Source organism: Stegastes partitus, unplaced genomic scaffold (genome assembly GCF_000690725.1).
Source record: "Stegastes partitus isolate 25-593 unplaced genomic scaffold, Stegastes_partitus-1.0.2 Scaffold2193, whole genome shotgun sequence".
Taxonomy (NCBI): domain Eukaryota; kingdom Metazoa; phylum Chordata; class Actinopteri; family Pomacentridae; genus Stegastes; species Stegastes partitus.
In genome coordinates, this window is record NW_007579924.1 from 1 (window position 1) to 27,315 (window position 27,315).

Consider the following 27,315-nt stretch of genomic DNA (forward strand, 5'->3'; position numbering starts at 1 on the left):
CACCTCTTAACAAAAATTTCTCGATGCAGAAAAAAATCCCTTGGTTTTTATGGTTATTACTCATTTTAGTAATGCTTCATGCTGTTATTAAATTTGTGATAAGTTGAGTGTCTTATTTCTGGCTGCAAGGTGACGCAGTTGGTAGCACTGTTACCTTGCAGTAAGAAGGTTCACGTCCCGGTGAGGACACCCGGGATCTTTCTGGGTGGAGTCTCCATGTTCTCCCCGTGCAGCGTGGGTTCTCTCCGGGTTCTCCAGCTTCCTTACACAGTCCAGAAATATGCTGAGGTTAATTGGTGATCCTAAATTGTCCGTAGCTGTGAATGTGAGTGTGCTTGGTTGTCTGTCTCTAAGTGTAGCCCTGTGATAGACTGGTTATATAGACAAGATCAGCCGTCACAATGTATGGTTTATAATGTGACACTGAAAATGCCATATTTTTTAGTATGCAAAATGGATAGCTGCATCAAACTGATTAAAAAATGATATAAAAACAGCAATTGCAGCAATTAACAACAGTCTGTGCACCTGAATAGACAAACAATAGCAGGAGATAAAACAAAATCATGTCTAACAGTGTTCAGTGTTTCTGAAATTGACAAATTCATATTAGCTCCAGGCTCATATCACTATATAATTAGTCTCCTAGCATACAATGGCAGGACTCGTCCCAGCTGATGCCAGTGAAAACAAACCACTAGAAACAGGTTGTGTGGCATTTGTTTGTTTTTGTCATTTGACAGCGAGGCATGGCGGACAAACAAAATAGAAACCCAAAAAGCCCCACACCAATGTACAAACACGGCGCACTCACTCGCACTTAATCCATGTGGAAATAAACACTGTGGTTACATATCAAGTGAAGAGTGCCGGGCAGAGCTCTTTAATGTTTCCACTTGATTTGGAGTGTTTGGCTTACATCCTGGCTGCTGTTGGAGGGTCAGGAAACGCACACAATGGGAGAGTACGACCCTCCTGACCCGCCAATTTCCTACTTCCTCTCACACACACACACACATTCAAATAAAATTGCAGATTTTGGTGACATTTGTTATTTCGCGTCTCCAGCTTGAAGGAGCAGAATTTAACGGCGACACGCACTCGCTCACGGTTTGTGAATTTGTGCGGTCGTGCCTCTACGTGTCGGTCTGTGAGTGTAGGTGTTTATCGGGCTGCCTCTCCTTTCTCTCTGGCAGAGCTGCTGCTGCGCACACAGCCTGGCAACAGCAGCAGCAGATGGTTAGTAAAGTCATTTTTCACTCGTTCCAAGGACTACTTTCTGAGTCCCTGAGTTACATAATGTTTTTTCACACCTCCTCTGTCTTAGCTGAGACCAAACGTCCCTGCAAGAAATCTGTTTTTTTTTTTCCCCTTGTTTTTCTTATGTCTCCATATCTTTGTCTGTTTCTTGTTTTGTATTTCTCTGCCTTTGACTCCTTGACTGAGCTCTCTAATTAGCGACAACACTGTGTGGGAGGCATGTTGACGCAAGGCCACCTCTTATGGCGACTTGACATTCACCTCTGCGACTCCTTTATTAAGCTGGTAAATAGATTTGAGCTGCTTTGTCATAGGATTATCACGATGAGCATCTTTATTTGTTCGTTACGAGTGTTTAGAGGCGTGCAGTATTGTGTGGGTCTTACTTTCTCTGGCATCAAAAGCGTAGTGTGGCATTGTAATTCTAAAGAAAAAAAGGTTGAAGCTGCTGCCGAATGGAAATGAATGCTGTTTAGATTTCACTGCGGTTCCTTCCTGATTTACACTTGCTTTGCTTTTCCTCACCCTCTTTTTTTTTTTCTCTCTCCCTGTTGCCAGCCTCACACATTCATAATGAAGCACATACAGTGTGTGATTGTGTATGTACGGCCGCTTGTGTGTGTGTGTGTGAGGAGAATAATTATCTGTATTCATGTGACTGCAGTAGGTTTCACCACATTAACTTCCCACATGATGAATAACAGATGAAGTGCTGACCAGAGTTGTTAAAATTCTAGCTGCATTATTATAATCAAGATATTTTTTTTTAAAGATATAGAACAAACTGCTTTATCACAACAAGGATTAAATATCTCTCTTTTTTAAAATCATAGACACTAGTGATTACAGACATTTCTAATTGTCTTTTTTTGTGCATGATGTATTGGGATCCAAAAATACAGTAAATGATTTGTCTTGTAATGCACTACAGTCGCATAAACATCTCTGTATGATCTTCTGTAGTAGTGAGATGCAGATAGATGACTACTGGGCGTCCTGAGTGATGGGACACGTGAGTGTAGTGTTGTGTGTGAATGTTAAAAAAGCTCCAAAGACTCTGGAGTGTGTTACAAGCTGAATAGTAAACTGCAGCATCCCAAGTTCATTCTGTCCAGGGACTTGCATTGTTTCCTGCTCCCCTCCTCGCTATTAACTGCCCCGCAAAGGCAAAAAATGGGAGGAAAAAAACTTTTAAAAGACTTAGCATACTGTCGATATCATCATATTTATTGTAGAGTTGCTGATTTTGGATTTATCTCGACTGTGGATTCAAGAATTTCTTCATCTTCTGGCAGCTTGCTGAGCGCTTGATTGACGTCCCTCATAGAAACGCTGATGTCACAATATATCAGAACTTCCTTTAGCTTAAAGCATGTGTGTGAGGATGTAAGTACCACAGCGGTGTGTTTGTTTTATTGCATAGCAAATTATAAGTGGTGTTTACAGGTATTAATGTATTTTTTTATGGCTCAGGACTGTTTTATCAGTTGTTAATCAAACCGTTTCCTCACATTTCATTGTCTTGGAACCTTAAATCTCTACAAAAATTGTCATGGCGATCCTTTAAGTAAAGATATTTCACTCTGAGCCAAAGTGGCAAACTGACTGACCGACATTTGCAGACGGGGTCGTGTTGTTTGATCTGTGATATGAGCGCAATCATCTGCACCTGATCCGGGCCTAAAAAGCCTTCGATCAAAGAGTGCGGTGGAATAATTCGATGGCAGGACTCGCGGGTGACATAAGGAAGATGAGAAAAGACAGGCAAGCAAGGACAGCTAATGAAAGGAGAAGCTTGAATGGGTTTTTAAGAGGCAGCAGGATGTTTTAGAAGAATCCAGCAGAGTTTTTTTTTGTATCTTAAACCTCGGTTTGGTATCATGAATGTGTTAAGGACAGCCGGGTACAGAGTTGTTAGGGGTGGCCTTGATTTTGAGATTTTGCACCGCAGCTCACTGAGATGATTTAATAACGTGCTTGCTCGTTCAGGCGTTATCGCGGCAATCACAACCTTTTATCGTAGTGCATTTATGAAGACAAAGGAGTTTCTGTGATTCATGGACTGTCTCCCACAAGGATGCAGAACAAACAGTGACATTACATCAGTGTAATTCCTGTAAATATGCCTCACTATTGAAAATGTCTTGACAACGTTGAAGGACACAAAAAAAAATGAATCTACATTTACGTTTGTGTGTAGGAGTAAGAATTAAAATGAAATGCAGTTTGGCAGAGAGTCACTTAAATAGTATACAGGGGGGCGAAAATAAGAGTGACTTATGAATTAAATGAAAAAACCAAGCCTTGCATAGTCACGTGGCATTCACAGAGATATGTACCCAAGAATTCACCCCGCTCATTCAATGAAGACGCAAACTCCTTATATAAAGTACCACAAGGACAGAACAAGTTATTTCTGTTAACGCTTTTTTTTCTTTCTCTAAGGTCATAGGTTGAAGGAAATCAGTAAGTACACGTGAGTAGATCAGGCGTCTGTAGGAAGATGAAAAGAAAGGCAGGAAACAGGTTTAAGTCATGACAACTGAGTGAACCAGACAACAAAAGCAGAATAATCCTGTAGGAATATAACGAAGCAGGAAAGGCAGCAATTTTCCCATAGAGGTGAGTGAGACGTTGCCGTACATGCAGTGGGAACAGAGAAGCAGCATGTTAGCTCTGCGGTAATCACATTAACTTAAATATTTGCGCTTCTGCTCGTAGCGATTAATAAATCATTCACTGTCAGCCACAGATGTTTCACAGGAATTAGAAAATGTGATTCCGCACCAGCAACCGTTCTGCATCTTTGGCACAAACAGAACACAAAACAAAGTTCTCAGATTACACGTGCGTCACTCCGGCTCTCCCTCCCTGCGGCGAACCAGTCGGTGACATCGATGTGGACATATGTACCCATCTGCCTGTTGTGTAGCCGTGGTCATGTGGAGGCTTTTCAAATGCATTTATGCTCGTCTTAGTGTTTGTTTTGCTGTCTCTGGTGTTTGCACAGCGTCGATATGTAAGATTTTCTTCATTATTGATTCTTTAGAGCCTTTAGTTCAGCAGTGTTCTTCAGGATTTCTTTCAAATTTCGGTTACAAAAGGTTTTTTTTTTATTGCTACAGGCATTTCAAACAAAAAATTGAATTGTAATTCTTTTCAACGTGCGGTCCTTTTCAGCACATCAGTAACAAACCTATACAAAGAAATCTATGGCCTTTGGGTTAAATCAGCTGCAGTGGGAATTTATAAAGATTACCTTGAGGCTGTGGATGAGTTTATCAAATACAGACCAAAGCAGTGTGTGAAAATGCACAGCGAAAGTTAAAAGCAGAGTGTAGGAGTAGAGAGAAATAAGTTGGACAAAGCTGCAGTTCTAAAGTTTGGAAAGAAGCGATGTGCATCACACTACATGCTGTGGGCGGAGGTAATTAATCCATGAAAGTACAAACTTATGAGAAGGCTGGAAAATCCATTCCTGGTGGTCGACTTTTATTTTAGGTAGTCTCACAAATAAGCTGAATAGTTGTCTAGTTTTGGTTTTCAGTGAGTCAATGGGTATCAATAAACCTCTTAACATTTATCCCTGTTCTACCAAAACGGTGTAAAGCTTGGATGCTTTTCTTTTTTTGGACTCTTATAATAAAAAATAGTCTGTGGCACGTAGTGATTCATAAAATATGTTTGCCTGTGGATGACAGAAAAGGTAAGAAACTACTGTTTTGCTGTGTACACACTTCTATTACAAAGCAAGGAGCTGCTGCTGATGTGCTACTGGCATCTTAAAACGCTTTACGCTGTTTGAATTATGAGCCTTTGTGATGATTCATGAAGGGCAAATGCCATTAATATACAGCAACAGAACTGTCACTTGCAGGGCTCCAGACTACCTTTTTCACTGGTGGCACCTGTGAGACCAACTTTGTCATTTGGTCGCACCTCCCACCTGGTCACAGGCAAAACGTGACTTGCTGAACATTTTATTATCGATAGACTATAATTTACCGATGTCCCACATTGCAGGCTGCCCTAGCTGCTGTTGATATCTGTGGTGGTGCTCAGACAGGTGTGCGACCTAAAATGACATTAAAAAGAGTTCACTGGGGCGTTCTAATGTCAGATTTGTCAAAGATGAAACTGGGTGAATCGCAAATGTGGCCATATTGGTCGCAGTCTGGAGCCCTGAACTGGGTAAACACACTAAACATACATACAGTTGAAACCAGACATTTACATCCACTGTATAAAAAGACATAAAACCTTTTATTTCTCACTGTTTGATGTTAAATCAGACTAAACTTTTCCTGTTTCAGGTCAGTTAGGATTACCAAAATTATTTCTATTTGCTAAATGCCAGAATAATGAGAGAGAGAATTTTTTATTACTTCCTTCAAAGTCAAAACTTTACAAGTTTACTGGCTGATGTCTTGAGATGTTTCTGAATATTTCCACATAACCTTCTTTCCTCATGATGCCATCCATTTTGTGAAGTGCACCAGTTCCTCCAGCAGCAAAACACCCAACAACATGATGCTGCCACCGCCGTGCTTCACAGCTGGGACGGTGTTCTCAGGCTTGCAAGCTTCCCCCTTTCTCTTCCAACTGTAACGATGGTCATTATGGAAAAGTTTAATCACATATTAAATGTGATTAAACTCTGACATTAAGTCAGACAGTGAGAAAAAAAAGGTTGTCTTTTTACACAGTGTATGTAAACTTGTGGTTTCAGCTGTATGTTTGTGGACATGGGTACCGAAGTGTCCTCTGCTCCTCTTCAATCTGCACATCATCTCTACAATACTCTCTGTGCACATGTGCTCCTTTGATATCTCCCATCTTTCCTGATGTTACCTCGTTGCCATAGAGGTAATTGACATTTCTCCTCCAGTCATCTCCTGTCATGTGTAGTTTTCTTCTCTTCCGTTAAAGTTGAAAATAATCGATTCCAAGAAGCATTCGCAATTTTTTATTTTATTTTTTTTGCTGTGCTTGTATTTTATTGCGTCTGAGTATCGTTTGAAGCAGTAGGTAGCTTTAATATCTATTCAAAAGTTATATAAAAATCATCTATTTGATCTTTCATGACCTCTTTTTTTATGCAGCGCGCTGATGTGTGACACTACAGACTTGACCAGCTCCGACCTTTTATCCTTCCAGAGAAAAACACAGAATTCATCCCCTCTCCTCCCGCCTTATATCACTTCGTGCCTCTTATGCCGGCGGTAACACCCACTGTGCTGTTCACCTTTAGCTCGCCCTCGGTGCAGCACTGCTGGCCTCATTATCTGCTCTGATAGCCTCCCAGTGCTCCACTTGCCCTCTGCTACCAAACACACCTGCTGCGGTTCTGTGACCCACTGCCTTCCTTTGTTTGCCTCGAAAACCTGTGTGTGTGTGTGTTTCTGTGTATTTATCTAAATTCCGCTCCGGCAAAATAGAAGTAATGGGGTCAAGCGATTATCTAACCTGATTGTGAAAGAGCAGCGATAGATCACTCTTTACTTTGGTGTAACCTTATTTCGGCTGACGAGCGGGTGGGGCTCACCGCTCTGCAAAATGTGGGAAATTATGTGTAAAAACTTTCCTGTCGATGTTCGAAATTCTCATCCTCTTTGGTGCACTAATGAGGTTCCGGCGAACACGAGAGCCATTTTCAAAAACCCGATGAAGACCTGATGTAACTCTGACGTCAGTAGACGCCATGTTCTAGGTCAGGTGCTTTATTTCTGAAAAGAGACACATCCACTAAAAAGAGGAGTACCGGTTCAAAAGTGTATTGTATTCCGAGCATTCAACGAAGCAGCTGTTTTTTTTTCTTCCACTGCCTCATTAAAAGCATCATTACTGCATCACAGTATAATGTGATAAAACTTGTTGTTTCCTCTCTCTGCCTCCGTCTCTCTGTTTCAGCTCACAGTCGGTGCCCCAGCCCCATAGAATGTGCCCAGCAAAGGCGCCGCTTCTGCCAGCCTGGCTCTTCCTACTGTGGTCCCTGCATGTCCCCGTTGCAAGAGAACGAGGAAGGACGCTGTGTCCTGATGAGGCACCGTCAACATGGTACGAAGGAAACAAGCGCACACATGACCCCACACTCACAAACTCTGCTTTTTATTGAGCACGTTTACAGCAGAAATTAGAACTTAGTAGATGCCTTTTCTTGTACCTGAGACAAAAATAAAACAGAAAGAAGGCAAATCAGAGAAGATATCCTTCTGCATTTACGTCGCAAGGTTCTCAGGCTCGGTTCTCGTTGGTTCTTCGATTAATTTCTTTAAAATACATCAAATGAAAAATAGGTTCATTCATTGTTAATTATTTTTCAATTACTTCAGACTCAGTATTCTAATTTTCTATTCTGTGTTTTGTGCTTGAGATTGGACTGTCGCAGCCACATTATGTATGTAAATATGCCACACCATATGTTAGTGAAGAGCAAAAAAAAAAAAAACAGGTCCAAGGTTGTGGCGAGATTCAAAACAACCTGAATGCTATAATAAGCTGATGACAGTTTAGCGCGGTTTGTTTTTGCCCCACAGTGAACAAGATGACTATTTATGACATTCTGCACTACTTGTTAAGCAGTAATAAAATAAAATATTGTCATTTTTTAGCCGTACATTCATTTATTGATCCATTCATTAGGCTACATTTGTGAGTGTGCGTGCATGCAGACAAAAGGTTAGAAGTCTGTTTAATCTGAACATTACCAGTAAAAATCACAAATATATAAGTCTCCAAACCCTCCCAGAATAGCGTAGCCTATGAATTATTGCACGGTCAGATGTATAACATACATAATGCAGCTGCGTGGCTGGCTGTACGCTCCCCCAGGCGCTACTGGTACGGTCCAAGCACAAGGGCGAAACACACAACTTGAAAATAAGAATAATTGGGAATATCTGAGATAATAAACCAAACATGACGATTTAAATATTAAGCTGAGAGATCATCTATTTGTGGAGTAGCAAATACAACGGATAATGAAGTTTTAAACCCATTTTTCACTTGATTCATGCTGACGGTAAGAAGTGAATCCTGGTTCTTTGCAGACTTACATTGAATAACGCTATAAAGAAATGCAGGACAATGATAATGGGTTTGTTTTCTTCTCTTCCTTTTGCCTTTTAAATCAGTGAACTTAAAGAGCACCTCTGGTTTGGTTTTGGTTATATATTCTTGTGATTTTTTAAAAATAGTTTAACTCTGGTGTGCTTAAAAGCAATTAGCTGATTAATCAATCATTTGTTTTCATTTCAAAGAAATATAAAGCTAAGAGACATTTCTAAAGGCAAACTGATTAATTGATGAAGTAAATGACCGCTGTTAGTCATACATGTCACGAACACACAGTGGTACATGATCTGTGTGTTCAAGTTAAACCACAGAAATGATTAAGCTTGACACGAGTACATTAAAGTCTGATGAATAACCAGGTTGTGCTTATTGTAATTACATCCTCAGTTCCAGTTACGACGAAATGACATCCTCAACAATTGCTCCTCACTGGATGTAAACATATTATCAGCGTGCATGTAAATCCACCGACTGACTCGCCTTTCCTCAACATCTTCATTTCACATGTATTCTCTGCCAATGCGTCTATTCTCTCCAGTTGTTGCCTCCTCTCTGTACACCCTTCATGGTCCTTGCTCTTCCCTCCTTCTCTCCCACCCATATATCTGACAACCATGGTGCAGTCTGAGCCTCTTTCTTTCTCTTTTTTTTTTTTTTTTTTTTTTAATCCGCCCCTGCCCCTGCTGTGTCTGCAGCACACACATGCATCGCCCCCGCACTGGCGGCCTTAATCACTGAGATGACATGCATCTCCCTCTCTCTCCGTTGCCCTTCATCTCCATCACTGAATCCAATATCACTCAATGAAAGAGCCAAGCTGCGAAAATAAATCTTATTTTTCTGATTTCCAAGGCATGGCATTGCAATGCTGGCACGCACACCGTGTTTCAAGAAGGCGATACAGAAATTAGCGGAGGAAAAAAAAAGGGTAAACATTTTGTGTATATTTTAGCAAGCTGGCTTGCTTCAGCGCGAATATGCGTGTGTTTGCAACCAAGTGTTTTTTAATTTCTCTTGTTGGGCACATGTGGGTTCTCTGAAGGATTAATAATTTAGATGGGCTTACGTCAGAAGAGGATCCAGTTCAAACTTGGCTCAAATTATTGGCGGCAGCATCCGAGAGAGAAGCAAACATGAGAAGGAGACGAGAGTCAGGACGTATCGCAGAGAAAGGTCACATCACGCAGAAGGAGAAAGGACTTTTTGCAGTGCACTCACATAATGATACGGGCTGAACAGTTTTTAGTATTTCAGCGTTGGCTAGGATTTTTATTTCTGTGATGCGGTTATGCGTGCACGTGTACATGGTGTTATAAAGCCAGTGCACCACAGGCCTTTAAGCTCCCTCAAGTGGTTACATAAACCCCCGAGAGACCACAGAGCGTTCACATGGGAGTCTCGTTTTCACTCCGAGCACACATGCATGTACACACGAACGCTGGCAAAAATGTTAAAACGAACTGATGAAATTATGGCAATTTCATTATTTCGCTCTGAGTATGCAGCGTTGGGTTTATTCGGTTTGTCAGGGGCAGCGCAATTCTCTTAATGCATCAAAACACAACAAAGAGCTTCAGTCCAGATGCTGCTTTGGTTGTTTGGCAGCGTCACTGACCGCAAACTGCACCTCGGAAGTCACACTGTTGTCGCTTCAAAGCAAATATGACGGCTGTTGTTGTTTGTTTTTTTTAGGGCTAAATAACTGATGATCTGAAATTTGAGCGCGCATACGGAAGCGAGACAAAACTGAAATTCTGTTTCTATTTTTATCTGCTTTTCTACCGCTCTTTAGAATAACCACAGTGATATGATAAAGCACTATTTCAAGGTTACATGTACTGGAACAAACAGAAGCTTCAGTAGCTGTGATGTTATAAATATATGCTGGAAAAAATGCACAATTTAACCGAGCAGCCTGGATTTCTCCGAGTACGTATGCATGAAAGCAGCAGTATGCATCAATGTCTACGTAATTCATTTGACCAAAGAGCTGTACAGCTGATCCAAGGTACTGCTGCCATCCTCGTCTTAGAACACTCAGGATTGTAGCTCATCCCCTACTTTGCCTTCAGCAAGTTGCATCAGATTCAAATCCATGGATGTAGCGTATAAGGCTACTATAGGTCTATAAGGCCTTTACACTGCTGGCTGCTTAATGAGGCTGTCAGTTCATTAGATATTAGGCTCTTGTTTTGTTCACTGTCCTTTTATTTTGTGTTGCATTTGTCACACATTACACACAAATTCACTATAATAAGTGCAAAAAACGTAATGCATTTTATTATAACTCGGTCATCAGAATAATTGTATTGCTGCAGTATTAATAATTACAGATGGCAGGGATGGTATTTAACTTTTACTTCCCTGAAATTTCATTCTTCTTAGTCCCGTTATTACTGTGATTATCTTCCCATTTCAGTCACATGTATTACTGCGAGACAAACCGATTCTCCTCTTCTGCTTAATCACGCACTTCTTTGGCCTCGCATATGCGGATCTGTTCTTGTGATGCTGCTGCAGGTTTACTTGGAAAATCGCTGGGTTCGTGATCTAAAATGTCTGATATTTGGCGCAGTCAGCCCAGCCTGGATGAGCAAGCACACTCGGTGAACAAGCGAAGCGGGCGGCACTTTTTATTGCACGTGGAACCTGCCTGTGTTTGACATGGAGGCGTGCGCTGCCATCGGTAAACACACAGTATACCTCCAAGCCATGTCCTTTTGTCACAACGAGACACGATGTGCATTCTTCATACGTGTATCTTCTAATTGTGTATGTTTAAAAGGCCGGGCCGTTTGACAGGGGTGGACTGGGGTATTTTCATAGTTCTTTCTGTTTGTCCTCCTCAGATTCTCTCCCACTCTTTATCTCGTGCATGTACATTTATTACATATATCCCACTATATGTAAACCCCCCAACATCTGAACGTGTCGGCTTCACGTTTGAATGAGCACCGCGGTCACTCTTCTGTAAAAGTCGTGATCTTAGACCTAGTAACATTTACATATCACCGTCACTTCAGCGCAAGTCTGAAATGCACGCAGTCGCCGTAATTGATAAGCACGTAGAAGATAACGACGCATTGACTGTCCATATGAAGAGTGTTGCATGTACCACGGCTCTCTGCATCACCGTCATGGGTCTGTTCCAGTGAAGCAATGAGGAACATTAATGTGAAAGTGACCCACATGTTTGTCTGAATGAAAATATGTCACCTAAACACACTGATGAAGCCACAAATATCAGGTATGACATGTCTGAAAAAGGCTGAAAGAACTGTTTCTTTCCCCTCTTGTGCTCAAATGTTTGTCTCTTTATATTATGAAATCTAGAATAAAGCAGTGAAAAACAAAAAAGACCAAGGCCCACTGAAAGCTGACGTGCAACACGAGCAAATATCCTGCAGCAGTTCAGTTTGGTAACATGAAAACTAAACTAATGGGAAAAGATTCAACAGTTTTAGGCTCACTAACAATGACAGAAATGCTTTTTACACCCTGAAAACAACAGAATGAACTGCTATCTAATGCATTTTACCGCTGAAATGAATCAACATCTGATGGTCTTTTTCATGATTGTTGATGTTAATCCCAACATTTACACAACTTCCACTAGAAACCAATCGGCTAAACAGTTCCAACCTAACATTTATCGTCGACTGTTTTTCTTGTGCGGTGACTCATTAGAGCTGTCAACAGTGTGTATAAGAAAGCGATCGCTTTTGCAACTTTTACCCTTTAAACACCTGCTGTCAACAGATATTACACTTACCTTTTAAAAATAAAGTGAGTAACAAACTGAAAGTGTGGAAGACGCTGAAGTTCACAGAAATATCAGGTTGGCTGTTAGATAACAGAGTTTTCATCTGGTGTTGCAGGGAAACTTTACCGTTAATGTTCTGCTTTTGTAGATTTGCTGATCGACTCCTAGGCAGTACAAGGTTGTGATGTGTTTAGCAGTAAACATCTGATTTCTATGAGAAAAAATCAGAATGTTTTATTGCAAACTTTTTCAGGTTGTAGGTGTATTTGTGTGGTTTTTTTAAACTTTGGATAAAAGACAGGTGGGACTATTTATTTGGTTCAAATATCGCTGGTCAGATTTCGTGCACTGACTCAAAGCTGTGCGCTCAGCTGTGACTAACTTTTTATAGCAGGCGGGAAGAAGGTGACTCACTGGCACAGTTATAAGGTACACAATCTAACCGACTGAGGAATTTCATTGGCAGGTTGACATCTTTACTGTGTACCACTCCCTCATGCTAAAACAGACTTAGTAAATAGTAGATTCTGATTAAACTGGGGCTCCGTCTTCTCAAACTGACTTCCTTGTTTCATCCAAACACTCGATAAAGGGCAGGGAAATTAACTTTTTCTTTGCTGTCAAATCAGCTAAGAGTTTAAAGAATCTGTTAGCAGCCTGATCTGTAGTCTGTCTTTGTCCATGTGTTAAATGTTCCACTAGATGGCAGCAGGACACATCGAGTACGGATCAATAATGTGTGCTGGCTGTGAGAGGAGGCCACTCTGCTCACTTCCAACTTCTCCCTTTAAGCACTGTTTCATACTAAGACTGTATTTTGTTGTAACACTGACACGATTAGTTCATTGACTCATGATTTGACACCTAATAAGTTAATTTGTTGTTGTTTTTTGCTGCTTATTTTTGCATCTTGGAGCAATTTATCATTCGTCTAGTCACCACTTTGGACTCTTGTAATTTGTGATGGAGGTTTCACATTTTAAATATTAAACAAATTTGGTTTTTCATCAAAATAACAATGAACAGATTACACAGAAATGTAAAATATCTATATGCAGGCAGCTGTGTTTGCTGATCATCACCTTATAGTGCTATACCAGATGCTATGTCCTGTATGTTTGCCTGTTTATTTGGGATTTCTGCCAAGTTTGGGTTCAAAATATTGCAAGATCCTCGCGGTATACTTTCTAAAGATACACAAAGCCTTATCTGAAAGTATTTACATTCTTTAGAGATTATTTCTGTTAGTTTAGCGTCGAGATACGAGGCACAATCACATCGTGGCACATTTTGCGAGCGAGTGGCAAATAAAGTGACTAATCCGATAAGTCAATTTGATTTAGATGTTTATAAGGTGGAAGGAGGTGGGAGGAAGTGTGTGTGTGTGCACGTGTGGTTTGAGGGGGGAGGGAGGAAGAAATGCGAATGGTTTTTAAGTGGGAAAAGAAAACAGCACGTATGCGTGTGACCCACAGTCCCTGTTGAGATGTTTAGTGTTTGTTTGTTGTACCCAACCGGCCCCCTGGGAGCTCTCAAGAGGTTATGGGTCATTATCAAGCCGGTGACAAAACTCTCTTCTACAAGGAGAGGTGTGCATGCTTAGTGAGCGTGTGACAATCCACACACATCCACTGTTTTTATGTGAATGATCAGCTTCGGCCGATGTGGAAGAGATTCTGAGGATTCCTCCTTAAATAAATAATAGTCACCCTTTTTTTTTTTTTTAAACATTTTGCTGCAGATTTTTAGTTAAAAAAACATTTGAAACACCACCGACAAACCTGTATCACCACACACTCCTGGCGAGCGCACAGGCACAGTTGGTGCTCTCAACCACCTGCAAAGTACAGATGGTGCATCCCGCCTCCACAGACACCTGCTATGGAGTGCACTAAATGGCCATTAGTGGAGGGGGGTAAGAAAATAACAAAGCAGTCAGTGAAAGTGCTGGCATGTCATATCATACACATTAGCTCAGCCAGATGGCCGGCCTTCTGGAGTGACAGCACCACCGTAATCATTAATGCGGTGTAGGTGTAATAACACATTTGTTTAGCTCGACTTACTGGCGTTGGTCATTTATTTTATCGCACCGGTTTTAACGTGAATGTCATAGAAAACAACTGCTCATGTGTTGGAGATCCTGAGGTTCCTGTCTTATAAACTTTTTGAAGTCCCAAGCGGTTGCCGTGTCAGTAGCTCTGTGTGCAAACACCCATAATCTGATATTTGATATACAGCGGGCAAACTTTATAGAGGGGAAATAACACTTTGATTACCTCCATTAGCACTGAGCTATGGGCTCCATTGTGAAAGTAGCAAGTGAAGCCCAGCGAAGCCCAGGTTTGGCTGATTGCTGCGGCCCCCCGCGGTGCTTCCTCCTCTGGCCACACACACACACCGTCGGCCCTGGTCGCCCTGGAGACCTCGGCAGCCTTTGAGGAATGTGGCTCACTGTCTGGCCTGAAGGGCTCTTAACAACAGTTTTAGTATTGTCTCCTTTTTTTACCAGTCCCCCAAACAAACAACACACATGGGCACACTCCCCGTTCGTCACTTCAGAGGCGAGATCCCCAAAACGCATGTAAATTCATGAACGCATGCTTAAACCACATGCATGGACTCTCTCTCTCTCTCTGTTTGCCTCTCATGTACACAACAACAGAGACAAAAGCAGGGAAGCTTCAAAACTCTGTTTTCCAAACTTGGAAAACTTCAGGCTTTTTTGTGGCATGAGCTTGGATGATGCATAATGAGTCAGTCGGTTAAATGTTGAACTATTTTGATTATAGTTGAATTTTGCGTCGTCCAGTTACTCAGCTGTGATGATTTGCTGCTTCTCGACATCTAATGCAGCAGTAAAGACAGTAATCCATGTCTCACCTCACAGCTGTTTGTTTTTAAAAGTCAAATTAATTCATTTTATAGATAATAATCTCCTTTTAGAGAAACTTAACAGCTGGAGATTAAAATGTGGTGAAGCTGCTCATCAACATGCTGACCTCAGTCAAAGGTGTTTGGCTTTGGTAACTCTGCTTGTTAGATATATATATAGGAAAAGTTCATGTTCAAAAACAGATAACTTATTTTTTGTTGTTTGCTTGAGATGATATCAATCAAACTGAAGCTGAGTGGATTTGACTCAGTAGAAACCACAAAAACAGAGATAGCTTAAGTTTGATATCATCTCCGGGAGACGATGGAAAAGTGGGTTCTCTGAAGGTTTGTGAAGGCGGAGTTCTCTGTTTTTGCAAATGAACTCTTCACATGAAGTTACTGTCAATGGATACCAACTGATTTGTTATTTTTATATTCAGTGGTGGAAGAGGTATTTAGATTTTTTACTTGAGTAAAAGTGCCAATACAGCGATGTAAAGTCACTCCTGTACAAGTAGAATAAAAGCACTTTGGTATCAACAGCTGCTCTATATACTATTTTATACACAGGAACACCAGATCAATCTGTTATTAAAGGTTGATGTTTTTGCTTTTTCTCTGATCTTTGATTGAAATGAAACCACGTGGGAGGTTTAGGAAGGAAATGTACTTAGCTACTCTCCACCTTTGGCTCTATGAATGAACTGAAGGCTTGTATTTACTATACAAAGCCTTAAATCTCGGTGTGTTTGTCAGAGCTTTGTATTCATCCTGGACTTGTTGGACTTATAAAGCCATTTTTTTTCTCTCTCTTCCATAATGTAATTTCATGACCATTTCAATCTTTGTCTGTTCTTCAGGTAAAATGACCTCCTACACTGACCTGGATGAAGAGATCGATTTCCTTCACTCTGTCATTGCGAAACAGGAAGTGTCACAGATGAAAACACCAAAAAAGCAATCCAAACATCCTGGTAAGACACCTGCAGCAGAAGCACCGGAATAATATATGAGTAGCAAAGATATTATTTCCTGTCTTTCAAGTAGAGGTTTGTGTTTACTTTAACTTTTTTTTCCAGTATAGACAGTGTTTTTTATTTTATTTTATATTTTCTAATATCTTCTGATCATTTGCTTGTACCATATAATCTGTTTTTCCTTCATTTTAACCTTTTTATTATACCCTTTGTGTGTTCCTCCCTCTCTCTCCAGCTGCCATCACCTCCCAAACAGATGTTAAGAACAGCAAGACAGATGCCTCCAAACACCAACAGCCGAACCAGTTGAGGCTCTTAGCTGAAACCCAGCAGACAACCACTGCAGCCCCACGCCCCTCACTTACCACCACCCCCAACACCCCCACCCCACAGCCCAGAGTTACAGGGGCCGGGGGCCGAGGTGGGCCCATAGCCGTGCCAACACCCAAGAACGACAACATTATCGTCAGTGAGTACGAGTTCCTGCCCTCGGCACGCACCAGCAGCTGTAACGGCTATTTGTGTGACCCGCAAAGTGAAAACCACTGTATACCCGATGGTGGGAAATGCAGGTTTCTGGTACAGGATAAGGGTGTAACCAGATTCAGTTCACAGTCGGGTTTGTTTTGAATCTCATTTCTCACCGAGCAGCTTGATATCTCGTGGTTGGAAGGTTGGAAGTTTGCCAGCTAAAGTGTTATCACCTTGTTTCCTGTGTATACCAAGAGATTCATAGATAGTTCTGCTCCAGTGTGTCTCATTTCAGTGTTAAGACCACGACAAGTTGAGCAAATGAGCTGAAGTGTATGCATAATAAATGTCTAGCTAGTCTTCAGGCCGCCACCTGAGGACTCATCTTCACCTCTAACAATCCCTGTGTGTTCTTTTTTTGTCAGTCATCATCTCGCTGTGTGTGGTCGTGGGCACCGTGGCAGTGAGCGTGGCGACTATCTGTTACATCAAGTACGTATGAACACAGAAAAATCAAAAGCAATGCAAGAACAAGACAGAATATTTAGTTTTTTTGTTGCTGAGCAAAGTGAACTATATCATTGTTGGTATAGTTATAACATGGCGTAGGTGTGGGTGCCTTGTTTCATGAGTAGCTGCACAATACACCAGGTAATTCTAGCTAAAATATGAATTAAAAAAAACACACTTTACGGTTTTGCAGTCAGTTAAGTGGAACTAAAGTGACAACGAGTCAAAACATAATTACATATATTTTGCAAAATATATTTCTTTTAATCAAAAGTGTTTTAAAAAGTCCTCTTAAAAGTACGTTATGAGTTTACAATTGAGTTTAATGGGTTTGACGTGTAAATGGGAGGGTGCATCACATCCTGGTTGAAGAGTGACTCGACTGTATTTTAAGTTGATGTGAACACGAATATGTTCTTCTTTTAATATGCCTCACTTCTGCTATATTTACAAGGAGTGTCCACACTACTGTAGCATTTTAGGACCAAGGCTGCTGACTTTGTCGTCTTTTTTAGCAGCTGTTGTGCAGTTAAGGAATTGGTACTTTTCACTGTTCTCTTCACTCTTTTCTACAAATAAGCGCTACGTCAGCATCCGAATGCTGATTCCTGATACGGTCGTCTGGACACATCTTGTTTGAAATCGCATTAGCGTGGTAGGAAAGCTTTTTAAGCTAGTACAAGATAAATTAGTTTTAATTAATTAGTTTAATTACTGAAAGCAAAACGACATCAGCAGAAATAAAGTGTAGCGCCGCTGTTTGATTTTGTTGCACCCCATAGAAGAGGTGGAATACATCTAATTAAAAGACATGGGAATTTTAAACCTGTGACACTTTCATAGACTGCACCAGGCTCAGATGCATAACTTAGGAGCTTTTATTACCCTCTTTTATTTCGTTATGGGTTGGCGTTAGTTAAAACCCTCATTTAAACCGTATTGATTTCCCTCCACTCGCCCTCATCGGCCTGAACACGGGCCAAGTGAAAACTCTGCTCTTGTGTTTTTAATGATTTCGGCCTCGATCATACGTTTTCTAAAAGCCTCATGGTGCGACCGGTTTGAATGATTTTAAAATACAAATACCACTGCTACAATAGCAGGGCCAGTTTCACGGTATGCTAAAATCTTTTTGTGACTGTGGAAGCACAACTAATGCTTGTGAGCTTCAGTGTTTTATGGTAAAAATGTAGGTGAATGTTGAGGGGTTGGGTAAAAAACAAACAAAGAATCCCACACATCACTAGAACTCATTTTAATAAACACATACGATCCTTTCACACGGGTTTAAAATCAAACCAAACTTTGCTGTGAGCTTAAAGGATGTTTCAATGCCAGAAGCAGGAACCCGCCCTTGGTTGTTCAGGAAACTCATGAATCACGATGCCCCCCACAGGTTGCAGAGAGAATCTCGTCTTGCGGAGAAGGTGGATTACCCTGCCTTCGGAGGGGTGAGCGCGCCTCCTCCCCCAGCCAATGGCACTATGGTGAGCGCACGTCTCTTCCTTTGCCCAACTGCAAAAGCCTGTTTTGTTTCCATTTCTCACTTCTTCTTCTTCTTCTGCGCTAACCGCAAGATGTGCGAGTGTGTGCCCCCGTGCAACGAGGCTTCTGTTTTTCAATGTGTCACCCACACTTCCTTCTTCTGTTTCGGTTTTCAGATGGGAGATAAAACTCTGGCCCAAAGTGCTCAGATGTATCACTATCAGCATCAAAAACAGCAGATGCTCTCAATGGGAAAGTATGTTTTTTTTTCCTGTTTTATCTGCTACTCTCTCTTTACGCTTACCATCCAACATGTTCCTCTCACCCTGTTACACTCTTAACCTGAGTATCTTGTTTTTGCTTCAGCCACAAACCTGAACCGAAAGGCCATGAGAACGAGGTCACATCAGATGAAGAAGAAGTGGGAGGAGACTTCACAGTATACGAGTGCCCCGGACTCGCACCGGTGGGTAGACACACACACACACACACACACACACACACACACACACACACACACACACACGCTCTTATCATTTCTAATGCAAATGCAGTGACTGATAGTGAATTTTCTCCCCTCCCCTTTACAGACTGGAGAGATGGAAGTGAAGAACCCTCTGTTTGATGACTCAACTATAAATTATCAGGGGAATCAAAAGTGAATGCTGAACACTTTACAGATGTACACACACACACACACACACACACACACACACACACAGAGGCACACAAGCCATTTTTTCCCTGTAAGAAACCTCTTAAACTCACACTGCATGCATGGAAATGAAGGATTGTGGCAGAGGATGAGGTGATAAAAAAATGATTGTTTTCTCGTCCGCCCCCTTTACCGTGTCTGCTCCTGTGCAGCTTTTAACGCGACAAACGTACGTCGGATCCCTTTGTTAATTTATTCCCATCACTTGGTTTGGACCAACCCTGTCTTTTAATGTAAGATTTTAAGTCCTGCTGGAAATGCCCCCCAATTGGTGTTTGTCCTGTTTAAATGTCAAACGCTAAGTTACGACCTGCTCCTCCACCTTTGTTACTGTCCTACATTTCTGCAGCTGTTTCCAAAGAATGTGATACAACAACCGAAATATGTACCACACAGACACATGTAAGCTACAAAAAAAAGAAATTAATAAAAAAAAAATAGGTGCACTCCCTTGTTTTGTCATGCAAAACTGGTGGCAAAACCGCATTCCTACCACGTGTCCAGGAAATATTGAATATCAGACCTCTGTGAAACCTCTGTAAAAAAAAAAAACTCCCCTCATGCAAGACAAGGTTTAGCATTTAAAAAAAAAATGTTACCGCTGGTGTTGCTAATTTTATTTCTTGTCACATAAGCTGCACTTAAAGGTTTTAAGATTATTAGAATATACAGTAGATATATTAAACATAGATGAAAAACGAAGTACTCGATGATGTCTGTTGCATGGTTTGATTGTACTGTGTTTGAATCATGGCAATGCATTGATGAATTATCCTGCCTCCTGTATATATGCATCCTGTTGCTGCAGGAGGAATGTCTAAGTGGCTTCTGAGCACTTGAAATTTTGGAGTCGGGCTACACAGATGGACGCGTAGTTGGTAAATGTCACTATCTTGTATCGTCCTCTTTTTTCCTCCCCATCTGTCCTCTTATCGGCCCCGAGTTAACATTGTGCTGAACAATGTACATACAAAGAGTGATGGTGTTCACTTTTTATAGATATTTGTACATGCAAACTAAAGATTGGAATTAAAACTTTTTACCACATGTGAAAAAAATCTTTATTTGGACGTTTATTTTCGTGCAAGTCGTTGTATTCATTTATTGATAGGATTTTTTTGTATTTTATTTTACATAAAGTGCCTTTTTTGGGTTTTATTGTTGTAGAAATGAGGGAGGAAAGACACAATACAGGAACTTGCCCAGATTCAAATTCACATAATTAATAAGTTAAATAGATCCATAATAGAAAAGCATGAAACAGAGTACTGACTGTGCTCATTTGTGTTGCATTTAAATTACAAATCTTCTCGTAATTAATGATTTGTTTTATTATCTTTAAGGAGAGTCGGCACAAAGTAAAAGCTGATTCTGTGCAGACAAACTTTGCACAAAGCCACGAAACTTGACTTACATTCTAGAAAAGATTCAGAATACAAACATATTCATATAAATTAGATATAAAATGATGCACAAAACGTGTAAATATCTCTGAAACAGGACTTCCATAAAACACACACATGGAGTCTGGGGTTTTAATATTTTATCATTTTAAGAATTCTATTACTTTAACGGGTTGTATAAGCATGATGCGTGGTTTAAAATACACCAGATGCTGCACAGTGACTTCCAAGTGAAACAAATAAACATAAATTAGGGACATCTTGTCAGTTTTAAGCGTCATGTTTCATAAAAAACAGCTACCGCTACTCAACTGTGCCGATTCCTTTCACAGTCTGAGAGAAGCTAGAATGGATTTAAATCTATACTGAGAGATACATACGGCTGTGATATATGCATTTCCTCTCCTTCACCCTACGCTCACCTTTCACCAGACACATTTACCGCTGCCTCGAACCGCCACCGACTTTCTGCTTTCTGTCTTTTTTTTTTTTGCTGATCCTGTTTGACTCAGTTTTACCTTCAGGACGCAAATGGCCACACCTAGTGAGAGAGAGAGAGAGCGTGTGTGTGTGCGTGGTTGTGTGTGTGTGTGTGTGTGTGTGTGTAGGGGTGGCGGGGGCAGAGACAAAGCTTGCATGTACCTCTGAGTGGGTTTTGTGTATGCGGCCTGTATGTCCGTGTGTGTTGGGGAGGGGATGGCTCTGTCCCCATTGAGACATATGCCAAGGGCCGTTAAAGAAGCCTTTGTGCTGCTGGCGGACGGAGGTAGGAAGGCAGCCACCGGGCCTCTGATGAAAACCTGGATGGGGGGTGGAGGGTCTGCGAAGGTGGGTGTCAATGGCAGAGTCGTTAGGCAGAAAATCAAAAAGCCATCAGACTTGTTTGGGAGACGATTGAGCTACTCAGCAGGGGGGGGGGCGGATTGAAGAATCCAGCGCTGCTACTTGATCAAAGCTGAGAACATCCACCGGAAACTGCACCGGCGTGTTTAATCTCACTTTTAGCGTTTGAAAAGCATTACAACAAAATGATCTTTTGGTTTTGTGGAGAGGCTGCACACATTATTCACAACAGGCTTTGCAATTTCTACGATTCCCACGAAGAAGACACCAATTTTGGGGGAATTTGTACCTAAGAGAGTTCCTCAGAAGTGCTTTATTTTTAGAAACCACATGAAAACGACAGCTCTCGAGCTCGCAAGTACGTCAGTGCGTCGAGGCCACAAGTATCAGTCGTGAGCCAACGTACATCTGTGAATAGATGATGTGTCAAGAAAGAGGTTTATTTGAACTTCACAACTAACTCCAGCTTCATGATTTCAGACATGAAACAAAAACAGCAGACGGGGGGACCTGAGACTACAAAAGAGTGATTGATTGATTTAGGGTGTCGTCTTGATCACAAAGTCACAGCTACACATAAGCTGCTCAGACGTGAAATCTCATCTGTGGCAAGTTTCTATCTGCCGGCGGTGGTCAATCACATGACCAGAGGCTTGTACAGACCAACGGGAACAGGTCTCAGCCTGATGTGTCCAGTTTTGCAAAGAAGATCCACTAGAAAATATGAGAAGCAAACAATTTAATGAGTCACAAATGTGGTTGAACAACTTTAAAAACAACCCGGACACTTTATAGTGTGTTTTGATCGTCCCACTCCAGTCAGAGTTGCTGTTTTCTTCAGCGGTGCGACTGTTTGAGGTGAGCCTCTGCCTCAGTATCTGCCGGCTTTTCTTTTATCTCCAACTTTCTCCCCTTCACTGTTTGACCCAAACCTGTTCTTCAAGCAAGCGAAGAGGCCACTTATGGAGAACTAAAGACAAGATCTGAGACATGTGAGGGGATGGGTGGGGGGTGGTGGTGTTTCCATACTAAATCCCTGCATGCCCCCCCCTCCCCTCCCTCACACATCTCCTCCTCACTGTACCGAGCTATTCAGCGCTGACCCCCAGCCCTCCTCCTCCTCCCTCTTCCTTTTGGACACCCTCAGAGCTCTGTGCTCTGTTGTCCCCTTTCTCTCTCAGGCCCTGCCTAAAGTCTGCCATCTCTCTTGCTGTTTGTCTTTTGCATGACAATTCATCTCCCAAGTCCATGGCCCATGCAGGACAATGCTCGGATAGCTGGGAGTTTGATGTCTTTTAAGCTATTGACCAGGGCTCTCGCGGTGTCCCTGAGGTCCCCCTGTTGTGGACCTACGCTGCTTTGTGTCAGCGAGAGCAGAGAGAGTGACTTTTAGTCTTAGTGTGAGCATGAGGAGATTTCAGAAGGGTTGGGGAGAGAAACACCAGAGTGCCTACTGACCTGCAGCAGTTACTGTATATTTCTGCAAGAAATCATTATATTTCCTTGTAGTTTCCCATTTCATACCCCATTAAGGCCTCACAGCTCTTCTTGAATAATAAATAAATGGAACAATCTGCTCTAATCATTTCATTATAAGGGGCCACAAGGACAAGATCATTAAAAAAAATGGAGGATTTTGGTGTTTGTTCACTGAGATCTGGCTACCACATTTGCAAACGGTAATCCAACACAGCTTGCTTATTGCACCTGTAGACACCTCAGACCAGTTTTTTTTTGGAGCTTTAGGCCACTTCAGACTGGATGCCAGGACTGGACCCGCAGACCAGAGCGAAACTACAGCTCGGTGTGTGTTTCAGATGACGGGGGGGAGGTTGTGGGTGTGGGGCGGAATCAAAGGGTTGAGACTTATTGTTTCAATGTGAAAAGGAGCTAATGGCCGACCATCGCAACTCGGGATCTGAAATCCACGGGGTGCCCCGGGGCCAGGTCGCACAATGGCACCCCCTCTCCCTTCCCGCAGTGCGTCTTCCTGCCGCAATCTGCGGCCAACGATTCTCGCTGGGGGAGCGCATCTGCCCTGATGCTCCGACCATCCAGGCCCCTGAATGGGCCCCCGATCAGGGGCTTGAATAGGAGAAGTTCACCTGAATGCTGTTTGATGGTTTTATGATTTGCCTCGTTTTTTCTTCTTCTGTTGTAACAAGAAACTCGGCGTGAAAAAATGCCAGAATCTCCGCAGAGGTTTGCGCAAACTCGGATCTACTGTACGAATAATACGCAAGACACTTTTTTACAACTACGAATTAAATCACAATTACTTAAAAAAAAATCACAAACATTAAAAAAACATGCAAACTTTATCCTCACTTAAATCTGGGTGAAAACATGTCCCAACACAAACCTCTAACACTTCTTTATCTGCATCCTTATGAGTGTAAAATTCATCCTGTGTGGTTTTATCTCATCCAGCATCACACTTCCAGTCCACATCAGGGCTCTGTTAAGTATGTTTTGCCTGATTTATGAGCTCAATACATTATTAAAACCATCAAATTAACCTGGACCCTCATTGTTTCTAATTAAACATGCTCTGATTAATGAAGTTAATTTGTTTGATCACAGTTACTGTGGATGTTATTTTTCCTAAATGGATGGATTCAGGTCACACTGACAGGAATTTTCATATCAAAGCCATCTCTTTAAAGTGGAATAATTTAAAGCAAACCCAGTGTTATAATTCATGTATGAGGTTATGGTGTTACAGTATGTATGAACAGGAGCAGTGGCCTGTTTAGCACCATAAGAATGCTTTATTTATTTATACCTTTAATTATTGGTTTTAAACTGAATTATCAAAATTTTCCATTGCATTGTAAAAAATATTTCTTAAATTCACTTTAAACATATAAATGTAGGTAGTCTGCTGTAAAGTTAATGTGAAAACACGCCCATTGCTCTGGGAGGAATCAAGGTCATTTACAAATTCACCATCAGCTGTGCGCAATTGTCTGCGCCAACCAATGGCTGAAGAGACGCTGTGATGTCTCACACCCACAGCTGTGATTAGGAAAACCTGTGGATCCGGAGCAGTAGAGGGACATTTGAGCTTGAAGGTGAGTTGGAGACAAAGCTTCATGGACTAGGCCGTAGAGATTGGTGGTTACATTGCACCAGAACGGCAGCTTAGGCCTCGGTTTTTTGCGCAACTTTTCTCTGGTCCTGGTTTTCTTTTATTTAATTTTTTTTGATACTTGAAACGGATTAACATATTTAAAACCAGCCACAGCTAACGTTATTTTCCAACTTTGGAATCGCGCTTTCCACGTCCTACCGGAAGATGTCTGAAAGATCGCAGAGTCCTGAGTGCCAAAGCCGGCCCTACGACTACAGCCGGTCCAACCCCTGCACCCAGGCTCTGGGTCAGGAGGGTCTGGGGAGCGCTGCGCCGTTCCAGGTTCCTCACGGTGTCCTGCCAGACCCGGGCCTCCTTTACAACAAAAACACCTACGCTGGTGTCACACCCGCTTCTGCGCAAACCTTCTTCTCGTTTCCACACGTCACCAGCGACTACCGAGGACCCGACATGCAGGTTGGAGACTTTGTCCAACCCAAACATTGGTACCCCTTCGCTGCGCCCGAGTACACCGGCCAGGTACCCGGTGTAACAGCAGCTACCCAGCCCACAAACGTCAGTCCCCCCATAGCCGAGACCCGGGAGCAGATCAAACTGCCCCAAATAAAAACCGAGAAGGACGCCGGGGTTCAGTACTCCACGGAGGTGAAGGCCCAGCAGTACCAGACAGCGCCAGCCTCCGCCGCCATGCCTCCCGGAGTCTTCTACCCCACGGCCTGGAACCCGTCCTTCTGGCCCGGGATCACCCACATCCAACCCTCTGGTGGGAATAACCAAAACCCCGCAACGTCCTCGGCGTCGTCCCCGTCCATGTCCCCTTCACCTCCGAGCAACGGCATTCCAGGGAACACGTTTTTCAGCGTGAACGCAGCCCAGGCCCCCACCGAGCCCCCGAAGGAGGGTCAGGTCTCCAGCACACGGAGCAGTGGCTCCTCCAGCGGGGGGTGCAGCGATTCTGAAGAGGTAAGAGGACTCATTGAATCCAATTTAAACAACATTAATAGCGTGAGAACTAATAATTAGCAATCAATTCTCTCCATTATAAGGGAACCTGGTTTTCTACAAGTTTCTGGTGTTTGAGTGTCACTGTTTCTCTCTTGTGCAGGAGAGTCTTTCCACTGAGGAACTGGAGCAGTTTGCCAAGGAGCTGAAGCACAAGCGCATTACGCTGGGTTTCACCCAAGCAGATGTTGGCCTTGCCCTGGGTAACCTCTATGGTGAGTTCCAGTATTGAGATTGTGGTTTGTAGTGCTTTCAGTCAAATCATAAGGGGTGGAAGGTATGAGTGTATGAGAATCCTTGTGGGCACATTGTTTGAAATGGTTTTGATGTGCAGATTCGTTTGAGGGTTGGGGCCTCTGGCTTATCATGGTCAGTGGTTTTTGGATGCAGCAAAATCTTGATGTGGTTTGTGTCCGTTTTAGGTAAAATGTTCAGCCAGACAACCATTTGCCGCTTCGAGGCCCTGCAGCTGAGCTTCAAGAACATGTGCAAGCTGAAGCCCCTTCTCCAGAGGTGGCTGGATGAGGCAGAGACCTCGGAAAATCCTCAGGATGTAAGTTTGCAACTCTGACATCTGCCAACTAGTTTACAAGACAATGATGATCCCTGGGCCTGGTGGTGGTGGTGGTTGGTCTTTTCAGGCTGGACTAAGCCTCCTGCTGAGAAACCCAAACCAAGGCCATCTGCTGTAGAGATGTGTAGTGCTCCATCTAGTGGCAGTGGTTTGGCCGGTTGGTCACCTCCATACATGGATGACCGTCCATTTAGTACACAAGCTGCCCAACTTCTACTTCACCTCCACCTCCTCAAAGCACTGAACTTTCATGATCCCTAATCAACATATTTCTTCTTTAGATGTACAAGATTGAGCGAGTGTTTGTTGACACCAGGAAGAGGAAGCGGAGGACCAGTCTGGAGGGAGCCGTGCGCTCTGCTCTAGAGTCCTACTTCATCAAGTGTCCCAAGCCCAACACCCAGGAGATCACGCACATCTCAGATGACCTGGGCCTGGAGAGAGATGTAAGCACAAACTCTTCAAGTTCTGTTGAGGTTTTCTTTTCAAAACACATAGAGCTGGTTTGAATAACTAACGGTGTTCTTCGGCAGGTGGTGCGCGTTTGGTTCTGCAACCGAAGACAGAAGGGAAAGCGTCTGGCCTTGCCGCTGGATGAGGAGTGTGACGGCCAGTTCTATGAGCAGAGTCCTTCGCCCATGAGCATCGCCCCGTCCCCTATCCCCAACCAGGGCTACCCAGGTGCTGGCTACCCTGGAGCCCCTCCTCCTACACTCTATATGCCCCAGCTTCACCGCCCGGATGTCCTGAAACAAGCCCTGCACCCCGGACTGGTTAGTCACCTGACTGGATAAACCGGCGGCAGTAACAGCCAGAACCACAGATTGCTCCCTCCCCTCCTAGCCTCTGTTCAACCCCTAACACATGCTGCTGGAAATGTGCTCTACATCCAGTAACCAGATTGAAAAATCACATGGGTTCATGGGATTGAAACACGAAGGAGTGGGATGGAGCAAAGTGGTTTCCTGCTTCCCATATGATGATGAAACTACACGAGCTGCCATGGGTCAACTCGCCCATGACCTGCACCTCACACCAACTGCTCTGGTATCAAACCAAAAGAAATCTTTAAACTGAATGTTATTGAATGTGCCTTTCTCTATTATTATTATTTTTTGTGTGTTCTTGCATCGTGCTTGGTAAGTTGAGGCTTTAATCGCTGCAGGTTGAGAACAAAAGTTAGGTACCGCAGTATGTGATCCAGATCAGGAACGAGGATGGGGTTGTGAACGCTCACAGGGTTAAAGAGTCGGGCCTAATTCCTGGA

General features: G+C 42.6%; 2 protein-coding genes across 2 annotated transcripts; both read left to right on the top strand.

Moving 5' to 3' along the window:
* The first annotated feature begins 1,108 nt into the window (after positions 1-1,108).
* On the top strand, positions 1,109-20,190 carry LOC103374272 (neural proliferation differentiation and control protein 1-like). Its single transcript, XM_008304337.1, has 9 exons — positions 1,109-1,239; positions 7,171-7,317; positions 15,835-15,948; positions 16,187-16,420; positions 16,848-16,914; positions 18,329-18,419; positions 18,594-18,673; positions 18,784-18,883; positions 19,008-20,190. Exons 2-9 carry the CDS (start codon positions 7,257-7,259, stop codon positions 19,077-19,079), a joined length of 819 nt encoding a protein of 272 aa, XP_008302559.1. The 5' UTR covers positions 1,109-1,239; positions 7,171-7,256; the 3' UTR covers positions 19,080-20,190.
* Positions 20,191-24,676: 4,486 nt separating this feature from the next.
* Positions 24,677-26,842, top strand: pou5f3 (POU domain, class 5, transcription factor 3). Its single transcript, XM_008304338.1, has 5 exons — positions 24,677-25,435; positions 25,578-25,689; positions 25,897-26,027; positions 26,330-26,494; positions 26,582-26,842. The coding sequence occupies exons 1-5, from the start codon at positions 24,677-24,679 to the stop codon at positions 26,840-26,842; spliced, it is 1,428 nt and encodes a 475-aa protein (XP_008302560.1).
* The last annotated feature ends 473 nt before the right edge of the window (positions 26,843-27,315 follow it).